Genomic DNA, 21,381 nt, shown 5'->3' on the forward strand with positions numbered 1-21,381 from the left:
CTGTGACCACAGAAAATGGACATGTACTGGGGTCTCATACTTATTTGAACTGTTACGTGCATAAATAAGGATTCGTTGAAGAAAAAATTAAGCACAAGTGAGGATAAATAACATTAACTACTTTCAGTGCCTTTTCTGTGGTCAGCTTTGAGCTCATTCGTGTTCTGTCACAGTGCATTCTCAAGAAGAGCGAGCCCCACGGTTCTGAGCTGCATCCTTAGGTCTGTACTGCTGCAGGCTTCTGGTATCACTTCCTCTTGGTCCTTCTGTGGGGGAGCACCTCAGTGGAGGAGCTCATTGGTTCTATTGGGAGACATTTTACTCTGAATTTTGGTCTAAACTTACTTAACTTTGGTAAATGATAAGGTGCATTTATTAGTCGAGAAGATCACAGTGTATCAGGAAGGTAAGATAGTACATTGGTGAAGATCAAGGACCGAAGCTGACTATAAGGGCGTGAATCCTGGCACTTACTACCTTTGTTATTTCATTTTCGTCTCTGTTTTCTTCTATGAAAAATGGCTAGAACTGACCTCGTAGACTTGTACGAAGAATTAACTGGGATGGCATAGCTCTGTATGTGCACTGAATGTTCAGTACTCTTCTCAGTACCATCCTTGTCACCAGTAGTAAAGGCTTTTTCCTCGAACCCCTTTAGGATGTGAAGTGATAGCTGTGAATACCCGCTCCACAAGCCAGACGTTTATTTATAAATGTGATGCCGTTCTCTGTACCCTCCCCTTGGGAGTGTTGAAGCAGCAGCCACCAGCTGTTCAGTTTGTGCCGCCTCTTCCCGAGTGGAAAACATCCGCAGTCCAAAGGATGGGGTTTGGCAACCTTAACAAGGTAACCTGCGCTCAGCACCTGTCTCATGCCCACCGTAGAAACACCCGTCTAACTGCCTCCGCTCGGACAGGACAGGGGTTTGCATCTTTATACATTTTGCTGTGCTCTCAACTTTGATACAGGGTGAGGCCTGTCAATTCAGTCACTTCATTGCCTAATTATACGTAAAGTATGCATGGGAACTTAAGTGTTCTGGGGTCACTTTACAAACCCAAGCCTAGAAAAAGAGCTCTAAATGTCATCCTAAGTAGCACCTTTATAATAGGGATTCCGAGGCTTATGTTAAGAGTAGATTAGAAGAAATTTAAGATCTGAAATAGTACTTCCTGTTGAGGCACAGCTGTGCTTAAAGCCATATTTTTGGAGCCCTGTCACCAGCTCTTGTGCTCCTTCTTTATGATAGGTGGTGCTGTGTTTCGATCGGGTGTTCTGGGATCCGAGTGTCAATCTGTTCGGGCATGTTGGTAGTACGACTGCCAGCAGGGGTGAGCTCTTCCTCTTCTGGAACCTCTATAAAGGTAACTGCTGTCTAGTTGTAATCTTTCTCCTGTCCGTACAGAAATAGAGAATTAGGAATACAGTAGTCCCTCTCTATATCGCGGATTTTTCGCTATATCGCGGGATTTTGCGCTACTGTATACGTATGTTGTTAAAGTTACATAGGTTTTAGAGTGTAGAATAAATGTAATTAAGGTTCCTACCTCGCGGGGCGGGGTGTGTGTGTCTAGAACGTAATACCGACAATAAGTGAGGTATACTGTATTATTTTTTTCTCAAATAGATATATGTCTTGATTTTTCATTTACTTAACAAGCAATGTTCCTTATAGGTGCTAGGGATATGGAGGGGGAGACCTGCCTTCCAGGTGCCCACAACTAACTGGGGGGGATACAGAGAAGGAGGTAGGCTGTCTCAGAGCAGAACAATAGGCAGATGACAGGGCAAAGCCCAGGGCACTGCAACAGAAAACATCAAAGGAAGAATCAACCCCACCTGGTGGAATAAGCCCAGAGTGGCCTCCTGGAAGGGGAAATTTATATTCCTTATTCTCAGTCTTTTATCTGACTTGCCCCTGAATCTTTGATCACTTCACTTAGAATATATTTATGAAACTCCTGCCTTCTGTTGTACGTTCTTCTATATTTGGATTGCTCTTAATCCTGTACAGAGCTTTTTAAAAAAGTATGTTTAGACCCTACCTCATTCCAGGAAGACAACGTAGGGCATTCACTGTGCGGCAGCCTCAGGAGGCGTGGCCTTAGCGCGCGCACGCTGGGTTATTTCCCTGCTTCCTTACTGCCCAAACCGCAACACCTTGCCCAGGCCCGGGGCTGGGCCGCTATCCTCAGAGCCAGCGCTTTATCGCCTGCGCACGTCGCTTTCTGACTGCACCTGAGTGTTCTTTCCCTTTCCCTGTGCAGGCCCTCGAGTTGTCGGGGCCAGCCTCCCTCTCAGACCTGTTTGCTTCTCTTCTCTTCTGCCCACCTCTCAGTCCAAGTCACTCTCTCCTGTTCCCGTGTAGTTGCCAGCAGCCCCCACTGCCATCCCTGCGTCTGCCCTGAGGGCTTTCCGTTAATGGCCATCACTAAGGAGGCCCGAGGGATCTAGCCTCTCTCTACTCGGCTTCCTCACTGCTCATTCCTCCCGCACCCCCACCCACTGCCTGCGCTCCAGGCCTCTTGCTGCTCTCCTGGAACCCTGAAAATGCACCGTGCTGGTTTCTGCTCAGGGCCTCTGCCCTGAAGTACTGTGCCTAGAGTATTTTAACGTTTTCTCTTTCTTCCTTCCCAGCATGGCTTATTCTACCCTTCAGGTCTTCACCTAAATGTCACTATTTCAAAGAGGACTTCTGGGATACAAATACCTCCACTGCTTCAAATCTAAATTCTCTATTTTTTTCCTCTGTATCCTGTTTTTCTTCAGTAGCTTCTATTACAGTTCATAATTATATATCTGTGTCTGTTTTGTTTATCTATGGAGTGCATAGTCTGGTTCATAGCTTTCATACCCCTGGCATCTAGTACTGTGCCTGTCACATAAGCCTGCTGCATAAACACCAAATGGATGAGTCAAGGTGGTGATGGGCTTTGAGGGGACTGGGACAGCTAAAAGGGTAATCCTTGTTATGGAGCTGTCTGCAGTGGTCAGGGCCAAGAATTCTTTGCTCAATATAGGGATACTTATTTTGTTTTGTCAACAAGGTCTGAAGTTATGTCTTCAGGACTCTGCCAAGTTATAAGCAGTGAAGTACACGAGTCACACCTCTCACTAGTTTGCCAGCTCCCTTCTGGGAATAATTTCAAGCAGCTGTTCCAGAAGCCACTTGTCTCCAGCCTGAGTGGTGCATGGTCCAGCTATCAGGCATCAGATTTCAGAGCGCCAGGAATCATGTGGGGCCTGCTGAGGGTCTTGATAAAAGTCTGTAGGAAGATGCTGGAATTGTCCTTTGTTTCCCTAGCTCCAATACTGTTGGCACTAGTGGCAGGAGAAGCTGCTGGCATCATGGAAAACATAAGTGATGATGTGATTGTGGGCCGGTGCCTGGCCATCCTCAAAGGGATTTTTGGCAGCAGCGCAGTGCCCCAGGTGAGTGAGTGGGCGGGGCGAGCGGGGGTCTGGGGTTTGCACGAAGTTGCGGCACAGGTACTAGTCAGGACATCTTCAGCCAGAACTGAGAAGTGCGTGTGGATTTAGGTGAATGCTAGTGTTTGGAGTTCGTGCCATAAGTGTGGGATTCAGAAAGTTATTTGCTGCATTTGTCTGCTTGTCTGTCGCCTCTGCTTTTGGAATCACACCACCACCCTACCCCACCCTGCCTTTCTGACAGAGTGGTCAGGCTCCCTCAGGAAAATTTTAAGAGAATCTCTTGGTGCTTTTTTCTGTTCTTTCAGTCTATTGAAACACATTTAGACCTGTATGGTTCCTTTGAGAAGAAGCATATTAATGCTTCATGTGAATTTGTAAGAGAATTTCAGCCAGTCCTAGGTGGATCTCTGGACTCACAGGCAAGAGTGCAACGTGGAGGCTCCCTTGCCTTCTGAAGGCAGCAGCATCCCCCACTTGGCTCTCACGTTTGTTGCCTCTTCAGATCTCTCACTTGTATCCCCACTCATGACAGCTTTTCCACCTTTCAGAGGTTACTGGTCTGTCCTTGGTCTCCAGTAATAACTTCTGCTTGTGCTTTTTTCTTTAGCCCAAGGAAACTGTGGTGTCTCGCTGGCGTGCTGATCCCTGGGCCCGGGGCTCCTATTCCTACGTAGCTGCAGGATCATCTGGAAATGACTATGATTTAATGGCTCAGCCAATCACTCCTGGCCCCTCAATTCCAGGTGCCCCACAGGTGAGAAGCCAACAAACTGTACCTGGGCTTATTTGGGAAGAGGTCAGTATCCCAGAATCTCAGGGTAAAAATGTCACTGATCATTTTTAGATTTAGTCATTGTGTCCTTGAACCCTTTCAGATAACCCAGAGCAGAGGAAAAAGGAGGGGCAGTATCATTTGTCAGATTTCTCACGTTTTGGCTTTGTAAGTCTAAGCAGGCTGTGTTCAGAATGGAACAATCCAGAGTATAAACCAATCAATGACTTTCCTCATTCAGATCTTGGTCCCAATAAAACATTTTTAATCCTCCCCACCCCTATTTTATAATGGCTTTTAGGATTGTTGCAGAGTCCCAATCACTAGGGGCCTCCAGGGCATGTCCCTGAGAAATACCCTTGGGCCCTTATCTGGAGGATGCCTGACCCTGCTCCAGAGTGGTCAGTGTTCCTCAGGACCCTGTGGCAAGTAAGCCCTGCTCTGAGCTGAGAGGCAGAAGCTTCTTAGAGTACAAACAAATGCTGTATCCTCTGGTTAAGAGCAGTCAGGACCACCCCCACCGCTACCCAGTATACAGAGGATGCTTTAGAACTGGGTATCCCCAAATTAAACTTACACATAAGAACAGGTGCAGTGAAGTATCACTCTAGAACTAAGGCTGGGCTGAGTTTTATTGTCCCTTTCCTGGTTCTGTTCTAAGAAAATGGTTACTAAAAAGGAAACCCTTTTTGTTAGAATGATGGGAAAGGGTAGAGGTGAGGGGTGAGGTTCAAAGGCCAACAGGAATTTAGCCATTCAAACAGAAGGTAAAGGTATGTTTGCAACCTGCTGATTTTTTCTTATTTTTTTTCCCCTGAAATAGCCAATTCCAAGACTCTTCTTTGCTGGAGAACACACAATCCGTAACTACCCCGCCACAGTCCATGGTGCTCTGCTGAGTGGGCTTCGAGAAGCAGGAAGGATTGCAGACCAGTTCTTGGGAGCCATGTACACCCTGCCTCGCCAGGCCACACCAGGTGTCCCTGCACAGCAGTCCCCAAGCATATGAGACAGATGTATCCTAAGGGAAGAGGCCAATGTATGTGTCCTTTGCTGTGTAAGCAAAGCTTTTCTAGCAATACTAGATCCCTGAGAGACTTGCCCTGGCGTCTAGGCTCCTCATCAGCTGCTAAAGTCCATGATGGCCAAGGAGTGGTTTCCCTGGTACTGACTGCGAAGGCTGCCTCCCTTGAGTGACTTAGAGCTAGGGAGGGAGGCACTTCCCCGTTACCGTGGAAGTGTGTGTTCTTCATAAAGACAGAGACAGACGAGCACTATGAGAGAACATCTTAGTCTCTTGGTGTGTGGTAGGTTTTTTTAAAAAATATTTTGAGAATAAACTTCATATAAAATTAGTGCTATCTTTTTTTTCATTTGCCCTTAGGGTTAGAGCTGTATGCAAGGCAGCAGTGTTACTCCTTTAGAGATGCTAGTTTTATCCATTACACACGGAGGATGTCTGTGTAAAGGGGAAAAAGGGTTTGGTCAGGTCAGAAGATAGGGTTGAGGGGGGTCCTAAAGAAGTAGTAGGCTTCCTGGTCTATGGGGCTAGACTTGCCCACTGGGATTGTGGGGTGACCGTGTGCCAAAGGTGTGAAGCTACAGGTCAAGTATATGGATATTGGGAAACTTGAATTCTCAAGCTAAAACACAAGACAACACAAAGTTTGCGTAGGCCTCTGGCAGAACATTCTGGCTTTATTCTCCAGATTTCCTCCATGGGTATGTGCTAACTTTCCACATATGTCCAGGTTTTGGCTTTTCCCCTAGTCTTGATATGAGTGACAGCAATGGGGAAATTTTGCACACCAGGATTAGGGCAAGTGGTGTAACTGGTGTAAAGGTGAGAACAGCATACAGTGGAAAGTATATAGACTTTGGAGCCCAGCTCTGCCATTAACATTGTCGGCTTGGGGGAGGGAAGGGGAGTTAAGGTGTTTGATCCAGCGGTAAGTACTTTAAGAAGAGTTTGTTTTTTAAATACAATACATGGCACAGGCAGCTTGAGAGACCATTGTTTTGTGTGTGACAACAGACAAGCCTAAAAATAAATGTAGCAATAAAACAGGTGCTATATGATTCTACCTCCAATTCAGTTTGGCTTCTTGGCATATTCTTACTAAGCCTCAGCTATGTTTCCAGTTCTTACACCAGTTGGATGAGAACTTTAATTAAAATAGTGAAATACACTAGCTGCACCAAAGCATACACAACAGTTGTATGCCAACATGACATCAACAAAGATGACGTTACTGACAACTCACACAGAGCACGTGGAAACTAGGGAACTTTATTGGTTACATATTGTGCTGCAGAGCCAACAGACAGCATTAGAGCCAGGGGATACATGCAGACAGGCAGCTTCAACTATACACATGCACCCAAGGAGCCCTGAGTCACTGCTCATGGCTTTGCCCTGGTTTCCAGCGACAGGGTTCCGGCCTCCTTGGTCCCATGCCTGGAGCAGGAATGTAGAAGCTGCTGCACCTAGACTCCAAGGGGCAGGGGTGAGACCCGAGCACCTGCCTGAGCAAGTAAGTGGAACAACAGATACTGATGCCCCTTAGCAAAAGGGGCCTATATGTATTAACAGTTTTTGAGGGCTACTTCCCTAGCCCTCCCAATCTTTAAAATACAAAAAAATAGACTTTATTCTCTTAAAAATACATTCCATTCAGTACATGTTCTGAGCTGTGAAGCAGCAGGAAAATAGGGCCCCTTTCCTATGATCTTGGTTGTGAGGCTTTGAGAACCCTGTTCCCCACTTGGGGTATTCAAAAGATAATCACTAAAAGCAGCTCCTTCAAAGCAGTCTCGAACAACAAAAAGCCACGCCCACAAAGGCAGCTAGGGACTGGACCAGAGACTGGGTCCCTATTCCTTTACTGGGAAGTGGTAGCTCTTGGCACTAACCCACTAAATATAAAGAACTAAAACTGCCTGAGGGTGACAAGTCCAAGATCAACATAGACCCTCACACCCCATGAGAAGGGGATGATTTATGTGCAAGCTTGCCTGTGGCCAAGGATGGAGTCCTTGGCCCCACTGCAAATCCCTTTAACCCACATTATAACTGTTTCATTGCCACTCAAAAGCAAAAACAGCCATGGCTTCCTTTTGCCCACCATCTGCAGCTTTCCCCAGGTGGTGTTAGTATCAGAATGGCAAGAGACAGGTGACAGCAGGTGGAAGAGACCAGCTCCTGGCATTTAGCCAGCTCTACTTCAACCAAGCAGCTCTGGAGTTGCCAGGTTCCCCACCCTCACTAGGAACCCTCCTGCAACCATACACCAGCTGCCAGTAAAATTATTTATAGAGTTTGAGCCAAGCTGTAGAAAAGGCTTGTCATAAAAGTGGGTTTATTGGCTGGGACAGGGAATATTTGGCTTTATTAGATAACTATTTAACTACCAGGTCTCCCCTTTATTTAGATGTCTCTTCCAGGACCCCTGGTGGTGAGGCCTGGGTCCAAACGGTTTCACCTAGGCTGCTTTTCAGAAACATGCCTTCCTACTTTGGAATTTGAGAGCCAGCCTTGCCAGCCATTTGAAGCCCAAGGTAACTGAGCCTACAGTCTTCACAGGCTATTACAAATTGTCTTTTCTGCAATGCTGAGGACATTTTTTTTTAAATCTACAGTGGCTCTAGAAAATGTGCAGATGAAACAAAATATTTATCCTGAAATAACTGTTAGAATCAAATCCTATTGCACTCAGATTTTAAGATAGCAGCCCCAGCAAGAGGGCACCACAGCGGTCCCTCTTCCACAGAGCATTGGTGTGTAGTGGCAGACATTGATGCTGCTGAAATGTGGGAAGATCCAGACTTTGGCACCAAGAGCTACAGCACCAGAATCCAGGGCTCCAATGCCCAAAGATGAGAATTAGCAGCGAGATCTTTGAAGGCATGGCTTGGCACCCTTCTGTTTCCACCAGCAGAGAAGGGCCAGACTTGTTTATACTCTCAGGGGAGTATAAACCACCACAGAGGTCAGTTTCCTTTGGACTGTCGGAGTTGCCAACCAGTGAAAAATGGCAGGGAGGCTAAGTGAGAGGTTCAGCCTTAAACAAGCTAGTTCCTTGCCAGTGACCCAGGAGAAGCAGTAGGAAGAGGTTTTGAAAATAGTCTCTGAAGTTGAACCTCTGAGGCAGCACTGTGAAGGGAAGGCAAGCCACGTGACGGTGCCCTTGGGTTGGCAAAACTCCAGAAAGCGAAAATGTGAGCAAAACACTCCCGTCCCTGGAAGTAAGGGAGGTGCTCCCCGAGCCTCCAGGACTGCCAGGTCTGGTGCAGACGAGGGTGGGATGGGCACTGGTTCCCGCGCTGAGTGGAGGCAGAGAAAATGACTCAAGCACAGGGAACAGGAGACACACCAACTTGTGTTATGGAAAGTGCAAGCCAGCAGATACTGTGTGGCACTGGGCAAGGCATTAGTGCCCAAAAGGGCCACAGAAACCATTTAATCTAACCTCTTCATTTTATACTGGAAAAATGAGTCCAAGGGAGCATCTCTGAGCTCAAACTCATAACATAAAAAGGGCCCAGAAAAGCAATCAAGGGCACTGGGAAGGACACATTCCCCAAACCCATTTGGATAACACCTTCCAAAGCGAGAATCACCAACCCCCCCAATGGGATTATGGAAACAAGAACTTTAGACTGCCAGATGTAGGAACCTTAGAAACCATCCATTCCAAAGAACTCACTTTACAGATAAGGAAACCAAAGCGAAGTACAAAGCCATGAAGAAAATCCAGCTTTCCTGACTCCTACTCCAATGTTCTTTCACTATGAAGGGGACCCCTTTTTTGAACTGAGAGAATGCTACAGAAAAAGTCAAGGTTATGAGTTTTTTAACTTTCCCATGTGAATGGTATTAAGTAAACAAATCAATTTTTATTCATGTGGCTTCCTGAAGTTTGCTGCATTTTGAATTGTGTAAATCTGGGTCCCTCGATGGGCATGTTACCTTTCCTCCCATGAAGTCATGGTTTGCAGAAATCATGGGTCCACTTCTGTAGGAATGCATCAGCTTGGTAAAGTGCGATACCTCCTCCGGGGGGATGATGGAGGAGGAACAAAGTCCATGCCTTTCATGGAGCTATTGCTTTGTGGAGTGACTAAAGGGAAAGCACTTCTTCCTGTCCACTTTCCCCTTTGCTGGGCACTTCCTAGAAGGCAGAGTATGCTGGGTCAGGCCCAGTTTAGTATGGGAATATTCCGAAGGTGGAAACAAAGTCAGCATGAAGTCTCCAGCCACAGGAGAGGAGCAGGCAATGCCAGCAGCACTACTGGTGCCCAAGGAAGGAGATGCATGAGGTTTGTGCACTTCCAGGAGCCTCTGGAAGGTGAGCCGAGAGCTGGGGTTGGGGAAAAAGATGATATCATTCCAACAGGTGGGTGGGAACCGGTGTACTCTGTCCCCCAGAAACAGTGGTCAGCAAGGGGGCCAGGTCAGAGAAGCTAAAAGTACAGCCCCATAATCCTTTCGAGGCAGCACAGACCTCTTCAGTAAGTCTGAGGAACTCCAAAGGGGAAAGGAATGGAAGCCCCCTGAATGGAGGTGATAGCTCGTCAGTCTTAGTGTAGGTACTTTGGCCCCTAATAGGGCAGACAACGTGAACTGAATATGTTGAGGAGACTGAGATATCAGAACATTAACACAGGGAAGGGGCTATTGTGTCGTGGGGATCTAAGCAGTTTCTATCATTCCCTATTTGGGGGACAGGACAGGGACAAGGAGAGAGGATTCATGCATCAATCAGGGAAGGCTGGGCCTGGGTGACTGTCCAGCTTGTAGTTTCTGATCCCCTCTGGCCAACTGGCAGAAATGACCTGAGCCACAGCCTGGCTCTCTGCCACAGTCTCCCAGCCAAGGCCTGGTGTCTTGCCTGGTTACTGGCCTGGGATCCCTCCTAGGAAGGGAAGGTGGACAAGCTGAGAAGCAGGAGAAGAGGAGATGACAGACGCCACCCAGCTGGCTCAGTTTTCCTCAGAACACGGCCTGGCTGGCCGTAACCGTTCCTCAGCCTGCACTTGCCCAGGCTCTGTCAGCCCCTGCTTCACAGGCAGCTCAGACCGTTCCAGGGAGCTGTGCAGTCGCCTGTAGACACCAAGTGTGCAGTCATCTTCCTCCTGTGCCAATAAATGACAAGTGAGCTGTGGAGGACGACACCGTGAGTAACAAGGCGACCCTCACACCATACCCTGACGGCCCTCTCCAGCCTGGCGGAGGGAGATCCAGCAGAGACCACAGCATAATGCAAAGAAATGTTTTGCCGTGAAGACAGGCCAGTGTAGAAGTTCTTATAAATCAGGGTGACTACAAACTCCAATCTGCTTGGGTAGACTGGGGGGCTCCCAACTGAACAGAAGCCCTACAAAGTACATGGCTAGGAATGGGGGCAGGGGAGTGGTACCCCTAAATAGTAGCCGGCAGTACTGCAGTCCTGAACACGCAGGCTGCATGTTTCTCAGGGTGAGAGCCACTTCCTTGGTGGGCAGGCAAGAAGTATGCTGGACAGCTCTTCTGCTTCCCACCAAAAGGCTCATGTGCCCTCCCTTTTATGTGCCATATTATAAATATCATATCTCAGCCAAACTTCAGAGGACTAAACATCCATTTTTCTCTCCACTGCCCTTCTACCAGACTTCTGCCTTTTTAATGTTTGGCTTTGGTCCTCCCAAGCAAATGCAGATCAAAAAACACAAGGATGAGTAAGAAAGGTGGCAGGGTACAAAGAAGAGTGGATTTAGAGACAGGAATCCTGAACTCAAATCTTGGTTCTTCCAGTAGTTCACTTGGGTAAGACACTTTGTTTCTGACCTTGTTTCTGTTTCTAAGAAAATGGGGACAACACCTGTCCATAGGGCTGCTGGAGAGACTGAATGAGATTAGCGGGTAGGGAAGTGCTTTGTCAAGTGTTAAGTACCTTACAAAGACTTAAGGGCTTTTCAAGTGAACATACAGTCACCTGCCCTGTCATCACCACAGGCTCCACAACTAAAGATACTTCCAGGAGAGTCCCCTTCAGATGCTGTTCTGACAGTCTGACCTTCAAATAAAGAGGAGCCTCTGGATTTACCTATGCTGTAATGAGCTGCATGAACCAGCCCTGCCCTCAGTCTGATGACGAAATGGGCATGGCGGCTCAGGCATGAAGTCCATGCAGCAGGCCCTACATGGCAGCAGCTGGCAAAGATCCGCCGCATGAACCGTTTCCCCGGCCCCCACCTCCGCTCTACAGAAAGGGCACCGGGCTGGAGCACCCCACAGCCGCAGCTGCCGCTCGTGCTTCGCGCTGCTCTGGGGAGCTCCTCTGGCTACTGCGGCAAACCAAGAGCACAGAGGCCCTCTCTCCCCGCTTTTTGTTTGTTAGGCCTTCATACATGCAGGCTTGGAGAAGACAAATTGGGAAAAGGATTTTGGAAATTCATGCTCCTCTGTCAGATCTAACTTCCTCAAAGTGCGTTATTCTTTGACGCGTTAAGTGCCCAGCCTATTCTGTCTTCTTTTCCATTTAGTATAGAGTCTGTCACTGGTGACCAACCTGGCGCTTAACGTGTTAAGGGCAAACCTACCTGCCTTTCCGCGTTCTCAGGGCAACACAGCGTTTCCCAGCCCCTTGGTTTCCATAGTCCTGAGTCACACGGGCCAGAATGGAGGAGGCAACGGGGGAAGTGAAGGAGACAAGGAAAGCAGAAGGGGGACGGGACAGCAGAATGGGGGAGAAGGAAAGCAGCGAGACTTACCGTGCCTGCCAAGTGGTTCCAGGCGGCAGCCATGACAGCATCTCCGACCCGATTCTGCCGAGTGAGCGCCTCAGACACAGTGAGGCTACTTTGGGTCCTTCTGGAAGAGAGCTCAGGGGCATCTGGATTTCCTACCCTTCGAGTACCCTGCTCACAAAAGTACGACCTGGGCTGTTCAAGGTCTGAACAGTCTGTGGAAGACCTCTGGGTGTAGGCATTGGTAGACACCACATGTTTACCTATTTGAGTTGGAGGGTCTTCGAAAGAGTTCACATCTCGCCAGCTCTTCCAGGCATTCCTCACAGTCACGTGCCTGGCGTCTGAAGGGCTCACCCCTGAAGGTGCACTATGGCTTTTCCACCTGATTGTCTCTGCAGCAGGTGCGTGGTTGTTCCTCTCCACGGGGTCCGACGGCTTGATTATAATGCTGCTCCGAGAGACCACTGTCTCAGGCCTGTTCTTCGGGGGCCCGTCTCCCATTCTCTCAGCTTCTGTGAGCTGCAAGGTGATGTCATGTTTGTGAATGGAGAGCTCAAAGGGGGCGCTGACATGGTTGCTAACTGATGTGAGCTCTGGTGGCCCAACCTGGATGTTGCTGGTGGATGTGTGCCTCTCCCGCAGGGCCTCACCCGGGGCAGCTCTCGGGCTGTTGCTGCTGTCGGAGGGGTAGATGGTAATGCTGCTTGTAACTTTGTTTGGCCCTGATTTGGAGGTTGATTTATGTTTCTCCAGTGTGGCCTCGGTTGCAGATCCTCCCATGATTTTTTTCACATCTTTATCAACGATGACAGGTTTAATGACGGCTCTAGACCGCAAGGCCTCTCTGGGGCTGAAGGGCCTTTGACTTTTCACCCGAGCACCATTGGCCTCTGGGAACTCCAAGGCATTGGTGGAGGCTCTGACAGGTTTCACAGACTCATTTTCTGTCTCACCATCTTTATCATTCTCGAATAGGCAGGTTCGAAGGCCCCCTCGGGATTTGGCTTTTTCTCTAGAGTTGGGCTGTTTGTGTTCCGGCTCCGGGGTGATGGTTGTGTTTACCAGTTTGGCAGTAACAAGAGACATCATGTCCACATCATCATCTGAATCTGGCTTCTCTCTGCCACTCGATTTGAGGACTCGACGCCTCAGGGCCTCATGCTGACTGCTGTCCTCCATCGCAACTGCTATGGGTTGATCACCTCCTTCTTTATTTGGGGTTGAAAAACCCTGAAGGATGTTCTCTTGGCTTCTGGAGCTGTAAGGATACTTTGATAAAAGTGGAGCCTTGGAACTTGGGGAACTAGTATCAGCCTCTGGGCCATTGGCAGCCTTTTTGCCCTTAGAGAGCCCTTCTGAAGATCTTCGAGATGAGGCCAGGGCACCGCCGGCCTTAGAACTGCCAGGGTCTGCGGCCTGAGTTACTTGACTTCCATTGCTAGGCACCTGCCCCCTCTTGCCAAATAGGGCCTCAGCGGAGGTGTCAGAAGCCTTGTCAGCTCTACCCAGTATGTCATTAGGAACAGATCCATGGGTGGTATCACTAAATGTTCGTGTTGTCTTCTCTACTTTTCCCTTCAAACCGCTCTCAGTCCCTGGCTTGGGTGTGCCCTTCCAAACTTTATTGTGCTCCTGAGCAGCCGGCGGGTAGCGGCTAAGCACTGACGGCTGCTCTCTGGGCTTCTTCCCTTCACTCTGAGAGGAGCCAGATACAAATCGATCTTCAGTTCTCTTTGTCTCCTGAGTCCCACTCTCTGTACCAGCTCCTGTGTTGGAAGCTTTGGCTGCCCTCCTATTAGTGAAACTGGGAGAGGGAGCCTGCCTGTTGCTCAGAGAATAGTTTTCATTGTTAAGAGCAAACTCCCTGTTTCGGTGCCTTTCCCGCTTATGCTGAGGGGACAGTTCCCGAGATGTGTGCTTGGACACAGATGCGTCACCCCCATGGCCTCTAAACTTAGTCCTCTCATGCCTGCCCTTACTGGACAGGAAAGCATCTTCCCCTCCCACCTCCCCATTCTCTAACTCTTTCTGTTTCTTGATTTGTAGCTTTATCTCCTCCAGCTGGCTGGCTAAGAGTTTGTTTTTATTTTGTTCACTTAGGTAATTATCCTGAAGGTCATTATTTTTGGCCCTCATTTTCTTAAGTTCTTCTTCCAAAGATTCAAAATGTTTTATTTGTGTTTTAAGTTTCTCAATCTCTTGGTTAAGGTCTTTGACTTTATTGTCTTCCTGATTTCGGTTCTTTTCATTTTCAGATTTATTTCTTGTTTCATTCTCTACCTGCTTTAGATAGTCCAGAGTGCCCTTCCTTCTTGATTCTTTGGATGGCAGTGTGGAAGAGATACCATCCTCAATCCGTAGGTCATTCCTTTCCAGAAGATTAGAAGCATTCCTTGTATAATCTCGGTTCATTTTTTTGTTCTGCTCCAGTTTTTGAGTGAGTTCTTTTATAAGTTTCTCGTTTTCTTTCTCCTTTTCATTCAAGTATTTTCTCTCACTTACAAAGCTCAGAGTTAATGATTTCAGCTTTTCTAACTCTGACACTAAACTCTGCTCAGTTTTATCTAGGCGGTCCTCAGAAGATTCCAGTTCTTTCACTTTGACTCTGAGCATTTCCAGCTCAGAGGAGATTTTCTTCGTCAGGTTTCTCTCCTCATTCAGGCTCAAACAAAGTTGGGTACAGTCATTCTTACTCCTGCTAAAGGCCTCCTCTAGCTTCTCCAGTTCGGCCATTCGTTTCTGAAGCCGCTCAATTTCAGCTTTCAGCTCCCGGGTGAGGTTTTCCTCCTCTTCAAGTTTTTCCTTCATCAACCGACACAGGTCCTCCGCTCTCTTAATCTCCTCATCTTTGCCTTCGATTCTCAGCACTCGCTGGCGCAGCACTTCAATCTCAGCCAGCATGCTGGAGTTGCTGCCTTCCGCCTGAATCACCTTGTCCTGGAGATCTAGGAGCTCATCCTCTGCTTTCTGGAGGTTTTTTGTGGCTTCTTCCAACTCATCAAGGCGGCGGCTTAGACTCTGTAATTTAAATCGCAGGTGGCGGCTAGAGGCACTATCCTTGTAGTTTGTAAACTCAGCCATGTTTACTGCCAGCCAGTGTGGGCTCCTAGAGGCATCCAATTCCACTCGAGGGGATGAGAAATGGTTACCTTTCTCTTGGCATCCACAACCTTCTTTGGCAGCTGGAGACCATTATCACTCTACAGAAGGAAAGCATAAAGCATGTCAGGCAGCAAATAAAAAATCTGCACGTCAGCTCCTAGCTCCCGTATGCAATTCTTGTGCCTGAAACATAGCAGGAATTTCAATAAACTTGCAGGATAGGACTGGTTCTTTATGGCTGTTAATGGGCTGATGCCTAATTTCAGCCTAATGAAGAATGCCACCCACCAACGGCAGCATGGCAGAGAGACACACTGGGCTATAAGAATATCTTTACCATTTGCCACCTGCATAATCTCAGGAGAGTCATTAACTTTTCTATAAATTATTAAGTAAACAGCCTCAGTTTGACTTAATGATGCCTACCACCTCTCCCCAGAAGTGTTCTGAGCTAGTGCATGGAAAAGCAAAGCAGTAAACAATCCTAAGATTATTAAGAACTAAAGCTCAGGAAAGAAGGAGAGGACCTGGGTTCTATTAAGGCAGAAAGGGAGGATAGAATGCCTGCCTTCACTTGAGTTCATAGTTCAAATTTGCACTGCGCCTGAGTGGTCTAGGATGACTTGCTCTCACTGAGAATCCACCCAAAAGTGGTCTCAGCCTGGGAAACCTGCCAGAGGTAAACAAAAACAGTCTGGAAAGAGATCCCCTACCGAGTTCACTCTACATAAAAGTCACACAGATAAAGTCCCGCTGAACCTGAGTTTACAATTCCAAACTACAGAACATAAAAGGACCATCGTACTGTGAACAGGGAGGTTTATACCAGCAAGAACCAAAGATAGGCTATAGATCATAAAGTACATTCCAATATTTACAGTCATAAAACAGGAGACAATAACCAGATGCTATCAACAAAGACCAAAAGATTTTGCAATTAACCAAGGAAAATTGCTAGAAATTTAAAGAAAAATAGCAAACAGATGCAAATGAAGGATGTTAGTGGTTAAGAAGAGATATGAGGAAATGATAAAAGGCAGCAGAGAATTAGACTGAAAAAGTGAACAAGAGGTTAATAATAGACATAGAGAAAATATAAAAGAGATCCAAAAATGAGCTTAACAAGTAGCACGAAAGGAAGGAACAGACAGAATGGGGGAGAGGCAATATTTGAAGAGCTACTAGCTAAGAATTTCAAGAGCTGATAAAAGATATAGAATGGACCTTCATATTCAGAAAGCAAAGTTCCCAACCAAAATCAAATCTGGACCTAGATGAGAACAAAAGAAAAGTAAAAATCTAGATGTTTATTATTAACAGACACTCACTGAAAGAAGTATTTCTGAATGTACTTCAGAATACATAAACTGGTCACCTGAGGAAAGCACGAGATGGAAGAAGGAATGGTAAACAAATAAATCAACCCAAACAAGCACTGACTCAGTTAAACGATAACAAAAATTAATTGGGCAGGATAAAAATAAAGTGGAACTAAAACACTGGACAATAATAACATGTAAGTCAGAGAAATCGGAATTCAAGTAAAACATTGTATTCTCTGGGAAGAGAGGACAGAGCTATTGTAACTAATTTTAGACCTTGTTAAGAATACATATTAAACTTACACTGAGAAGGCATTAATAAGCAACATATAAAGAACTATAATGTTGACTTTCGGCCAAGACGGAGGCGTAGACAGACATGCTGCGTCTCCCTCAACAACTGAGAAAGAATACAACTACCTCAAAACTAGAGACAACCACAAGTTCCAGAAAATCAAACTGCATGGAAGTCCAGCAAACAAAGATATAAAGAAGAAATACTCATCCAGACAGGTAGGAGGGGCATAGCCAGGGCAGAGAGGACGTGGTGTGGCGGTAGCAGCGGCGGCGGCAGCAGCAGGCCGGCAGAAAGCGCAGTCACACGTTTTAAAGTCAGGAGGGACACCTGGGGAGCATTCCCAGCTCCTCACCGGACCTCACAGCTCACAGTCCCAGCGCCAGGGAAAATCAAGCCTCATTGCTTCTGACTGTGCAGACCAGTGGGGGTTGGGGTGGAGGCAGAAACTGCTGGTCTCTCAGCAGAGTCCGCTTGTTTAAAGGGCCCCCACGGTCCTAGAACATCCGCAGACCAACCAACTCTGGGAATGATGGCCAGGGCAACAGCTAGAGGGGCGCCAGTCCCACACAGAAGTGGGAGAGGTGCCTGGAAAAGGGGCGAGTGCTGGGCTGGCGGCATTGTTCCCTCTCGGACCCCTCCCCCCCACACAGCGCCACAACGTGGTGAAACAGGTCACCCTGTACTGACGAATCCCTAAGGCTCCGCCCCTTACAACGTAACAGGAGCGACAGCTCTACCTGGGACGCAGAGGCAAACAAACACAGGAGCTTGTCAGAATGAGGAGACAGAGAACAATGGCCCAAAAGGGGGAACGGATCAAGGTTCCAGTGGGAGAACTAAGCAACGAAGAAATAGCCAACTTAACAGATGAGGACATAGCCAACCTAACAGATGCAGAATTCAAAACACTGGTGATAAAGATGCTCACAGGCTTGACAGATATGCTTGAGTACAGCAAACGCATAAGAGAAGAAGTGAAGGCTATGGATAAGTGAAATGAAGGAAAACCCACACAAAACCAATGGTGAAGGGAAGGAAACCAGGGTTCAAATCAATGATTTGGAACATAAGGAAGAAAAAAAGTCAACCAGTGCAGAATGAGGAAGCAAGAATTGAAAAAAATGAGGAAAACTTCCCAAATTTTGCGCGAAGGTGGACATACAGGTCTGGGAAGCACGGAGAGTCCCAGGCGAGCTGGACCCAGAGGGGACCACACCAGGACGCATCATGATTGAGATACCAAAGGTGAAAGATAGAATCTTAAAAGCAGCAAGAGAAAAGCAGGGAGTTACCTACAAAGGGGTTCCTATAAGACTATCAGCTGATTTCTCAAAAGAAACTTTGCAGGCAAGAAGGGATTGGCAAGAAGTATTCAAACTGATGAAAAGCAAGGACCTACAACCAAGATTAGTCTATCCAGCAAAGCTATCATTTAGAGTGGAAGGGCAGAGAAAGTGCTTCCCAGACAAGGTAAAGCTAAAGGAGTTCATCATCACCAAGCCATTATTATATGAAATGTTCAAGGGACTTATTTAAGAAAAAGAAGATCAATACTATGAACATTAAAATGACAATAAACTCACAACTATCAACAACTAAATCTAAAAAATACAAACAAAATCCTACTAAGAAAACAACCAGAACAGGAACAGAATCATAAGTGTGGGGATCATTTGCAGGGTTATCAGCTAGGAGGAGGGAGGGGGAGAAATGGGGAAAAGGTGCAGGGACTAAGAAGCATAATTGGTTGGTAACAAATAGACAGAGGGAAGTTAATAATATAGGAAAGGGTGAAGTCAAAGAACTTATAATGCACGACCCATGGACATGAACTAAAGGGAGGGATTGCTGGAGGGAAGCAGGGTACTGGGAAGATGGGAGCAAAGGGAAAAGAAATTGGGTCTACTGTAACAACATAATCAATAAAATATACTTTTAAAGAATGTTTAATTGATATACTAAGAAAGGAGAGAAAATTCAACTAGATAAAACGCTCAATTCAAGCCACCAAAGCCAGAAATAGAAGACAGAAAACAAAGGCAACAAATTAAATAGTAACAAGTATGATAAGTATTAATCCAACTATATAATCACTTTAAACATCAACAGCCATATCAATTAAAGACAGAGATTGTCACTGAATCAAAAATTAAGACCCAGTTATATGTTGTCTACCAAAAACCCATTTAAAATTTTAATAGACATATAGATTAAAAGCTGTCCCATGTTAACAGTAATCAAAAGAAAGCTGGAAAGCAGCTCCATTAATTTCAGACAGCAGACTTCAGAGCAAGGAAAGTTATCAGCGCATTACCTAAAGGGGTCAGTTCTCTAAGAAGATACAATAGTCCTTAATACAGGGTGGGGCAAAAGTCATTTTACAGTTTTGAGTACAGGAAACACAGAGTTTATTCTTGTATTATTATTTACTAATTATTGTATTTTTCATTCGAACAACTATAAACCTACTTTTGCCCAACCCTGTATGTATGCGTCTTAAAACAGAGCAACGAAATACACAAGGCAGAAACCGACAGAACTGCAAGGAGAAACTGATGGATCCGCTGCTACCGCTGGAAAGTTCCACACCCTTCCACCGTAAATGGACCAATCTAGGAGGCAGAAAATCAGTAAGGACACAGGTAAACTCAACAATACCATCAGCCTTTTTTTCTCACACACACACACACTTCTGTTCAGAAGTTAAACGTTGTGGCATTGGGTATTTTTACCCTTGGAAATGGTTCCTAACTCTGGGATTTTAAAAGGTGGGAAAAAAAAATTTTTTTTTCACAAGAACAATGGTACTCAAAATAATGAAATGTGGCCCCCACATTTTCTGTATTTCATTACTTTAAAATTTTTATTTCTTTCCAAGAACTGCAACTAACATTTGAACCCTGCTGCTGTTGTACCTTAAACAAAAACTCAGTGATAGCCAGTATTTAGCCTATTAAAAATGCTCTTTCTGAGGGAAAAAAACCACCAGTCAACTATATGTAAGGGACATGCATATACTACAACAGCAGAATATATTCTTTTCAAGTTCACATGAAACATTCACCAACATAGACCACATTGTTAACACACCTTAACAAGCTGAAAAGAATAGAAATCATACACTGTATGCTCTCAGACCACAATGGAATTAAACTAGAAATCAATACCAAAAAAACGGCGTGGATATCCCCCAAATGCGTGAAGATTAAACAATACACTTCTAAACACATCAGTCAAAGAAACTTTAAAAATGTTTTGAACTAAATAAAAACGAAAATACAAGCCCTGGCTGCTGTGGCTAAGTGGACTGACCGTCGGCCTGCCAGCCAAGTGTTGCTGGTTCAATTCCCAGTCAGGGCACATGACTAGATTGCACGTCAGGCCCCCAGTTGGGGGCGCAAGTGAGAGGCAACCACACAGTGATGTTTCCCTCCCTCTCTTTCTCCTTTCCCCTCTCTCTAAAAACAAACAAATAAATAAATAAACTAATTTTAAAAAAATACAACAGATTTGTGGGGTGTAGCAAACGCAATGTTTAGAGACAACTTACAGCACTGAATGGTATTAGAAAAGAACAAAGATCTACAATCAATAATCTAAGATTATACCTAAAACTAGAGATTCAAGCAATAAGAGAAAACTGCCACCATTGGTGAAAGGTGAGAGAAAACCTGCCTCAACAGTGATTCCATAAGACAACCCAAGGCAAAAGAGGAACAACCTTAAGTGGAATTAGAGGAGATGCCAAATGCCACTTACCTCAGCTCCCAAGATCCCTTCCAATGGTTGCACTTTAAGCCTCGAGCCACAAGGGGGAGCCCACGCTCAACACTTAAACACCAAGGCTTGAACAGAGCCCCCTTCCCCCAGCCTCTCTTACCCTGCCTCTCCCAGATTAATTCCACTCCATCACCCGGCCTCCCGGCCTCCCCGCGTACAGCTTTCTCTGTCATCTTCGCTTCTTTTTGTCTCCCCTTCTACTTTTCCTCATTCTCAAAATTGGAGAGGAAAAAGTTACATATTTTTATAAGACAGAACCCCCCCTTCCCTCATTCCCATCCATTTTTCCTACTGTGAGTGCCACATACAAAAAGGTGTGGTTTTTTTACTTTTGTCTAGTGTTACAGTGAGAAAAAAAATTATCAATTTATAGACAGGGTGGAGGTGGTGGGAGACTAAACCAAGGACAGACCACAGACTAATTTTAAATGAGCAAACACAAAGGATCCATACTGGCGGCAGTTACTGGAAGACAAATGATATATGATGCTCCTAACACATGCTGTAACAGCTTATCTTCATAAATATGCTAGAAGGCCATTAAACTGTACTCTTTAAAGAGATGAACTCATTTATGATATACAAATTATATCTCAATAAAGCTGTTTTTAACAAAACCAACTTACCCCAAACTGAAACATTCCCCCCAACAAATCTTATTTATACTAATTTATACTACAGTTTTCATAAATTCCTTTTTCAGAGAGGAAAGTGTTAAATTTTAATTCAGCCCCATCTCAAATTATAATTCTTTATTAGGAGAATCCAAGAAATACATTGTTTTTTTATTCCTTTGGTTTTCACTGTCAATTTTAGCATGTTCTGTTCACGACAGCTATGAACCAACAAATACATCACAAGAAATGAAAATCCAGTAAATATACAGCAAATATTTATTGGAAATATAGAGAAAAAGCGTTATCACACAACACTTCTCGAAATCC

At 45.8% G+C, this 21,381-nt stretch overlaps 2 protein-coding genes across 5 annotated transcripts in view; one reads left to right on the forward strand and one right to left on the reverse strand.

Moving 5' to 3' along the window:
- KDM1A (lysine demethylase 1A) overlaps positions 1 to 5,559 on the forward strand; it is a 57,122-nt gene extending 51,563 nt beyond the window's left edge. For both annotated transcript variants that reach the window (XM_090268764.1, XM_090268765.1), the window contains 5 exons: positions 659 to 846; positions 1,250 to 1,364; positions 3,305 to 3,432; positions 4,040 to 4,186; positions 5,028 to 5,559. In XM_090268764.1, the coding sequence (XP_090124890.1) occupies positions 659 to 846; positions 1,250 to 1,364; positions 3,305 to 3,432; positions 4,040 to 4,186; positions 5,028 to 5,213 (764 nt within the window). In that variant the 3' untranslated portion in view covers positions 5,214 to 5,559. The remainder of the gene's footprint in view (positions 1 to 658; positions 847 to 1,249; positions 1,365 to 3,304; positions 3,433 to 4,039; positions 4,187 to 5,027) is intronic.
- A 4,335-nt stretch (positions 5,560 to 9,894) lies between these two features.
- Positions 9,895 to 21,381, reverse strand: part of LUZP1 (leucine zipper protein 1) — an 85,362-nt gene continuing 73,875 nt past the window's right edge. For all 3 annotated transcript variants that reach the window (XM_090268762.1, XM_090268761.1, XM_090268763.1), the window contains exons 3-4: positions 11,957 to 15,135; positions 9,895 to 10,339 (exon numbers count right to left, since the gene is read on the reverse strand). In XM_090268762.1, the coding sequence (XP_090124888.1) occupies positions 10,187 to 10,339; positions 11,957 to 15,016 (3,213 nt within the window). In that variant the 5' untranslated portion in view covers positions 15,017 to 15,135 and the 3' untranslated portion in view covers positions 9,895 to 10,186. The remainder of the gene's footprint in view (positions 10,340 to 11,956; positions 15,136 to 21,381) is intronic.

Source organism: Furipterus horrens, unplaced genomic scaffold (assembly GCF_987537825.1).
Source record: "Furipterus horrens unplaced genomic scaffold, mFurHor1.1.pri manual_scaffold_3, whole genome shotgun sequence".
NCBI classification, from domain to species: domain Eukaryota; kingdom Metazoa; phylum Chordata; class Mammalia; order Chiroptera; family Furipteridae; genus Furipterus; species Furipterus horrens.